Here is a 7,560-nt window from a genome sequence, read left to right on the forward strand (position 1 = left end):
AGTTAATTAGTTGATTCAGATGATTAGGTTAATAGCTCGTTTAGAGAACCTTTTCATGATATGCTAATTTTTTGAGATAGGAATTTTGGGTTTTCATGAGCTGTATGCCAAAATCATCAATATTAAAACAATAAAAGGCGTGAACTACTTCAGTTGTGTTGTAATGAATCTAAAATATATGAAAGTCTAATGTTTATCAGTACATTACAGAAAATAATGAACTTTATCACAATATGCTAATTTTTTGAAAAGGACCTGTATATTTACCACTTTAAAAGCATATTGCCCGCTGTTCCCTGTTTTCCTATGGCCACGTGATGGCAGTGAGCCCGGGTGCGAGGGACCTTTCATCGCTGCTTGCAGCTTTAATTAATTGTTGGACCTTTGTTTTGACAACGATTTTTGTAATGACTTACAGAAAAAAAAGACAAAACAATGTGCATAAAGTAGAGACAATACATTTGTGAATGTTTATTAACCATGAGAAATCAAAGACAAACCAGAGGGGATTGCAACATCCACAATAATGAAAATTAAAATATGCATCTTGTGAAGCAGCTGGACAAGAAAAAAACATTTCCAGTTTATTTTTTAAAATCAGTTTCAACAAAGTTCATTGCGCATTATAAAAAGTGGAGATGCAGCACCTCGTGCCATGCGAGGCCAGTGTTCTACAGTCTCTGAACGATATATCTGGAGGATATTTACAAGCATGACTAGTGGGGTAGAGGACAATCGCCATGACTTGAGCTCAACGGTTGACCCTTCACCTCAGGAATTGCAGGAAATGTAATATTGATTCCAACGCTGAGGTTCAGAGTACAGGTGGGCAAGGAGTGAATCTGATTATTCCCATAGTCATCGTTACAAAGAACAAAAACCAGAGGGCCTCAGCAAAATCGAGACGACCCAACAAATCAAATAAATTCCTTCAGGAGCATCTACATGCCCCAGCCCCCTCCCATGCCATTCATGCCGACTGATCCACGGCTGCCGCCATAATAACTGTTGTTCATTCCACCCTGGCTATCTGTAGAAGTACAGAAATAAATGTGTAAGAACCAGAAAAGTGAGGAATAATATATATATATATAAAAAAAATAAATAAAAAAAGTGTACAAAGTTAAAACTCACTGTAGTCATTGTAGCCTCCCATGCTGGACTGGTTGCTGTATCCTCCAGTGTAGCCTCCACCCATCTGCTGCCCTCCATGCCCATAAGACGACTGGTTTCCTAAGAGAAAAATAAATACAAAAAAAATAAAATTCTCCCAATGGGCTCAGAAAAAAAAAAAATCTACGCAATTCAAACAAGTTAACACCCAAAGGACAGATATCCATTCTTGTTTTTTATTTCAATTTTCATTTTTTTTTGTTAAATTTCACAGAAAACAAGACTTCATATCTTCAACTTGCATAAAGTCAAAATATGTTGATTTAAGCATGTTAAGATATTTGTATTGAAAAAAAATAAAATAAATAAAAACTACTTTCATTTATAAAAGCACCAAATTAAGACTTAAGACCTGCAGAAACCCAGATTTTTGTGACATTAATATAACATCAGCTTCGCAACTTCATATACAGTCACAATATTTATACTTTTAACTTACCCATTCCCCCCATCATCTGCCCTCCGTAGCCCCCATTACTGCCCCCTGCTGTTGAGTTTAAGAACAACTCAACATACCGGTGTTCTGAAAAGAAAAAATTGGTTTAATATTTAATATCATATACACAAAACCAATTCCTTCTAGTCAGGTTACACCTAACTTACGCATGTTTGCTTTGTCCTTTGACATTGCAGCCACTGCATCTTCATGTGTCGCAAATTCCACATCAGCCTCACCGGTTACTCGCCCATCTGGACCAATCTCAATGTGCACACGCACCGGGTTCAGAGGAGAGAAAAACTGCACAGAAAAGGTTGAACTTAATTTAAACAAATATTTTTGATATCCAAATGTAATTTAAAAATGACCATAACATTCATATAAAAATCACGTATATCAAACACCCCCAACTCACATTGTAGATGTCGGGTTCTGTTGCCCGGTAAGGCAGTCCCCTCATATGAACACAATGACCTGTGGTACTCTGAAAATTACCACCATCACCATAGCGTCCATCTGACACTCCTATTTAAAAAAAAAAAAAATACACAAGTAAAATGTAAAAAAGCACATGGAGGATGGCTAAAGCACAAAATTGTGGCTCACTGGCTAAAGAAGCTGGTCTCACCTCCACGTCGCACCCGATCAAAGGATCCCCCACGACTCATGCCGTTGTAGCCACGGCCTCCTCCGCTGGGTCGGTCGTAAGGCCCAGGTCTCTGCACGCCCATGCCTTTACGTGGGGGTTCATAATGTGTTCGTACTTCAGCTCGGCTGCTCTTAAAGATCTCAATATACCTACAACCAAACAGATGAGAATTAAGGAGCAATGCAAGAAATGAACAAAACACTCCTGTTCAGAAGTAAAACAGACACCAAAGAAAAAAAGTAGTACGATACTGTGAACATTCCCCTGGGCTACATGTACAATATACATGCATTTGAGAGTTTGATATTAGCACATTCTTGATGTCATCTTATTGTATACGTCTCCATTCTAGAGCTTTCGTTTTAATTATAATATATATATATATATATATATATATATATATATATATATATATATATATATATATATATATATATATATATATATATATATATATATATATATATATATATACACACACACCTTTAATATTTGACCCAAAAATTAAAATGTACTCACCCTCAGGCATTCCAAGATGTAGATGAGCTTGTTTCTTCATTTGAACAAATGTTGCTTACCAATGGATCCATCATTAGGCTTATTTTAACTTTAAAGGGTCACTTCTGGCCAAAATACGAGTCAGTCCACAATCCATAACACTTCCTCCACTAAAAAAAAAATCCATTCCTCGTTGTTCTCTCACATCAAAATCCATTGACATTTGTTTAAAACGGTTTTCAGTGCTTGATCTGTGCATATTTCTCTCCTGATTGAGACAGCTTTTTTAACTGGAGGAAACAATAGCCCCTTTCACACCGCTTTAGTTCCAGAACTAAAAGTACAGTACTAAAGTACTGGGACGATTTTGCGCAAACTATTTCCCAGTACCATTTAAAGGGTTGCATTCGCACCGACTAGGAAGTGACGTAAGCCGGTCGACAGCGACGTCATTTGTGCGCGGCGGCGTTCAACAACGTAAACAAAGAACGGCGTTAACAACAGGAGGATGGAGGACGCTGTGATCGGAGCGGTGTTATTGTTGTGTCTGGCGGGTTTCACAATAATGGACATGGAATGTTTACACAGTATGTGTTTACACAGCGTTTTAAATCATGGCGGGTGAGGGCGTCATCATACACGTTTAGCCAATCAGCATACACTTACGTCACAATAGTTCTTATGGAACTGTTTTAGACCCTACTCTGAAGTAGGAGCTAATTTAGTTCCTCCAAACGCAGTTCCTAGTTCCTGCGGTGCGAACACGCCAAAAGTGGGTAGTTCCGCAATTAGTTTGGGTACTATGAAAAGGTTCCTGCGGTGCGAAAGGGCCTAATATTATGGACAGAGGAATGGTTTGATGGTTTAATGATGGATTTAACAGACAGCCCTGTACTTCAGTAGACGTTAATTGATGGACTGGACTTGTGTGGATTGTTTTTATCAGCTGTTTGGACTCTCATTCTGACGGCACCCATTCGCTACAGAGGATCCATTGGTGAATGCTAAATTTCTCCAAATCTGTCCTGATGAAGAAACACACCCATCTACAGCTTGGACGCCCTGAAGGCGATTAAACCTTCAGAAAATATTCATTTTTGGCTGAACTATTCCTTTAATAATATCTTTGCTGTATCCATCCATGCATTAAACTGTAATACAGTAAATATCGACCCGTTACACAATCCAGTCTAAAGTGGTATTCAAACTGGCTGCTGCAAGGCACTTGTCTGCATGCTTAAGAATTAAAAATCCCATGATGCCCAAGTGCACCATTACTACACACTTAATATACATTCAGCCTTTTTGAATCCAGACATTTTCATGACAAATAAAAACGCATAGAAAAACAAAACAGTAGGAGTCCATCAAGGCCCTGGGAGCCCTCTGGTAAAGACGTGTGAGTGTCCGTGTGCAAGTTCATGTTGCATACCACTTTGAATGTTTACTGTAGTAGGTGTTTACCACATGAAAAACAGCTTAACCATCCAACCCCACCTGTGCCCTATTCTTTCCTTGTGTTTCTTTAGAGCCTTTTCAGCTATTTCCTGTGAAGCAAACTGCACGAAGGCCTCCCCCGTACTCCTCCCCTGGAAGTCCACCGGCAATGTTATCCCATTTGGCACGATTTCCAACCCTTCAACCCAAGGACAGATAACCCCAACGGGGACATATTAAATAAATCACATTCCCATTTACAAAGTTTGTTTTGTTCTTTTCTTGAATTAAATTAAGAAATCAAAACAAAACAAGCATGTTGCATGAAGCCTACTGGGAGAGTTCCACCACTTGGGTAAATGGCCGACACGTGGGCAAGCATTCCACTAACTTGGCTTGGAGTTGATGATAAAGTGGCCATCCCAAAAGTTGGTGGCTAACAAAGTAATATTCCTAATGTAGCAGAATAATTTAGGGCAACAGTGCTGGATTAATTGATGAATTAATGTGTCAAATTATTCTGGCAACCATGGGAATGGTCAAATTCACATCAGTGAGGACTACGCATGGCCATTACTTCTCCTGATGACTATGTGAAGGGCTACAGGGAAGAGTTTGAAAATACCTGAGAAAAACTGCACAATTTCTTCCTTGCTACATCCAAAAGGAAGGCCGCGCAATCTGACCAGTCCATCTCCCTCAGTCTCTGGACAGTTTGGACCTGTGTGCTTCATAACCCAGTCCATTTCCACATTGTTTGATTTGAATACTGAGAATAAGAACAGAAAGAGGACAACTCAAACTGTGAGGTAGTGCTGTGATTTGTTTAAAAAACCTTTTATACTTAACAAGGCTGCATTTATTTGATAAAAAAATACAATAAAACTGTAGTGTTGTGAAATATTATTACAGTTTAAAGTCATTTTTTTATTTTATTTGAATGCATTTTAAAAGTGTAATTTATTTTAGCAGCCAATACTCCAGTTTCACACGATCCTTCAGAAATCATTCAAATGTGCCGTTTTGACGCTCAAGAAATGTTCTTATCACAGTTGCGCATATTATTTTTGTGGAAACCGTTATGCTTTTTTCCAGGATTCTTTTATAAATACAAATTTCAGAGGATTTATTTTGATAAATATAATGCGTCCAAGCTGAATAAAAGCATTAATTTCTTGATCCCAAACTTCTAAATGGTAGCATACATAACTTCGTACCTTCCACATATCTATGCCCCATTGTTTCTCTGTCTTTTTTGACTGCGATTTTCAGGTCTTCCTCTGACTCCAACTCCACAAATGCTTCTCCACTTGGTCTGCCTTCTCGTGTGTATGTAAAGTGGATGGCTGTTGCATTGTTGCCAATTTTGCAGCCTGAAAAGAGAAATTTCAACTTTGTTAACTTTAAAGCTAAAAATACTCAAGAGTATTATGAGGATCGGTATGTAGACTCCACATTGTTGTTACCTGAAAAAAACCTGGACACTTCTTCTACAGAGCACGACCAAGGCAAACCCCGAACACGGACGACAAATCCTTCATCATCAGCCATGATAACACAATGAATCTGCTTTCAAGCTAGAGAAAAAAAGATTAGAAAAAAAAAATCATACAGCGCTAATGCATTGCTGATGAAGAAAACAAAACAGAAGTCAGTGACTGAGATGCAACACACGGACTATTTATAGTCTTTATGTTAGTGGTGTCCACTTCCGCTTTAAATGTATAACATTATTAATCTGACTAATGTTTACTGTGGATCAAAACCAGCGTCTACTGACCCTCTTATGAAGGCGCTTCTACACGGCCAGCTCTGAAACAAAGAGCGCAAGCAGGCCTCTGAAGGCCGGCAGCTTCACAACAAACACTGCTTTAACGCAAACAAGAATTGAGCCTGTCAAACTATTAAACTGTGAATACTAACTTTTAGAAACCGAATAGCACAAATTATACCTTGATATAATTGGTATTTTCTCTGGTCGGCGTGGTCACGTTTGAACGTTTTTCTGCTTCTCATTCAGCGCAGAACATGACAACTTCCGGTGAGTTTCCACGCCCACTTCCGCATTCGAAACCAACGTGTATTATTCCAGCATGTCTTAATCTATACAATATATTCATAATTTCTAAAGGTATAATTTCTAACGGGTTGAAGACTGATAAGTGAAGCCATTGAATCTGAACAAATCACCACCTTATTTGGAATCACTTCTTCTACCCAACTAAGTGCCACCATGAAGTCCCATCAGTTAACCTGCCACATTTAATATAAATATTACATCATAAATAAATAAAAATATTTTCAGATTTAAAATTCTGGAACATAGAATGCAGATCCAGTACGACCTATCTCTGGGTTTCTTGAGCCATCTGTGTATATTGGAAGAAATGCATAATAAACGGTTCTGATATATTCTGTTGAATAGCGTTCGATATTAATGTCAATCTGTCCTTTTTGAATACATTCATGAATTTGTAAATCAACTTCAGGTTGACTGAAAAACCAAGGAGGTATTGGGGAAATTGTAACTGTTGATGAAAAATGTAATATTTAGTGACATTTTTGCAGCCCAATCCTTAACTTCCCATGCAAACCCTGTTCCTGTTAAGTTCATTCAAGATTCAAGATTCAAGATTTTTATTCGTCACATACACAATTATACAGAGTATAACCAGCAGTGAAATGTAAGTCAGGTCCGCTCCAAGGACAGTGCAATTGTATAGACAAATATTAAGAAAAAGAAAAGTAGAAAAAAATAAAAAGAATAAAACATAAAAAATATATATAAATATAAATGTGGAGGTCAGTATGTTGTTGACATAAATAGTAATATAACAGGAATGTGCAAAAAAGTTGTACAGGGTACTTAAATGGCAGCATATGAGGTAGAAAAAATTATGAATAGCTTATTGATATAGTGATGTTAACATGGAGTCAAGTGATGTTATGTTATGTTAGAGTTTAGGAGCCTGATGGCCTGGGGGAAGAAGCTCCTCCTAAGTCTCTCAGTCTTTGCCATCAGGCTACGGAAGCGCTTACCAGATGGAAGCAAAGTGAATAGATGGTTACCAGGGTGATTAGAGTCCTTGATGATTTTGACAGCTCTACTTTTGCAGCGTTTGAGGTAGATGTCCTGCAGAAAGGGGAGAGCAGACCCCGAGATGCGCTCAGCTAAGCGCACAACTCTCTGTAGTGCTTTGCAGTCCTGATTGGAGCTGTTTCCATACCACACTGAGTCAATACACTTTCTATGGTCCCTGAATAGAAAGTTTTCAGGATTGCTGGTGAGACCCTGAATTTCCTCAGCTGTCGCAGGTGGTACAGTCTTTGCCTGGCTTTCTTAACCTGTGTTTGGATGTGTGTA

General features: G+C 38.3%; 1 protein-coding gene across 4 annotated transcripts; it reads right to left on the reverse strand.

Annotated features, from left to right (window-relative positions):
- Nucleotides 1-443: 443 nt before the first annotated feature.
- On the reverse strand, nt 444-6,239 carry LOC306862792 (heterogeneous nuclear ribonucleoprotein H2-like). Of its 4 annotated transcripts, none has more exons than XM_079405787.1 (12): nt 6,149-6,239; nt 5,977-6,008; nt 5,663-5,773; nt 5,414-5,569; nt 4,822-4,965; nt 4,257-4,395; nt 2,241-2,410; nt 2,028-2,137; nt 1,777-1,912; nt 1,613-1,696; nt 1,135-1,233; nt 444-1,030 (listed from the first exon to the last, which is right to left on the reverse strand). In XM_079405787.1, exons 3-12 carry the CDS (start codon nt 5,745-5,747, stop codon nt 942-944), a joined length of 1,212 nt encoding a protein of 403 aa, XP_079261913.1. In that variant the 5' UTR covers nt 5,748-5,773; nt 5,977-6,008; nt 6,149-6,239; the 3' UTR covers nt 444-941. The 4 variants fall into 4 exon arrangements, with proteins under 4 accessions (XP_079261913.1, XP_079261911.1, XP_079261912.1 ...); XM_079405785.1 differs by having other exon boundaries at nt 5,977-6,065; nt 6,149-6,232; XM_079405786.1 differs by having other exon boundaries at nt 5,977-6,062; nt 6,149-6,219.
- Nucleotides 6,240-7,560: the final 1,321 nt, after the last annotated feature.

Source organism: Barbus barbus (genome assembly GCF_936440315.1).
Source record: "Barbus barbus genome assembly, chromosome: 43".
NCBI classification, from domain to species: domain Eukaryota; kingdom Metazoa; phylum Chordata; class Actinopteri; order Cypriniformes; family Cyprinidae; genus Barbus; species Barbus barbus.

What these genes read in the sequence shown, in the direction of transcription:
- LOC306862792 (XM_079405784.1), bottom strand. Translation starts at nt 5,747, where the DNA reads ATGGCTGATGATGAAGGATTTGTCGTCCGTGTTCGGGGTTTGCCTTGG. An exon ending in AGTGTCCAGGTTTTTTTCAG is followed by an intron (nt 5,570 to 5,662) that starts GTAACAACAATG and finishes TTCTCTTTTCAG; the next exon opens with GCTGCAAAATTGGCAACAAT. An exon ending in AATTGTGCAGTTTTTCTCAG is followed by an intron (nt 4,396 to 4,821) that starts GTATTTTCAAAC and finishes CTTGGGTTGAAG; the next exon opens with GGTTGGAAATCGTGCCAAAT.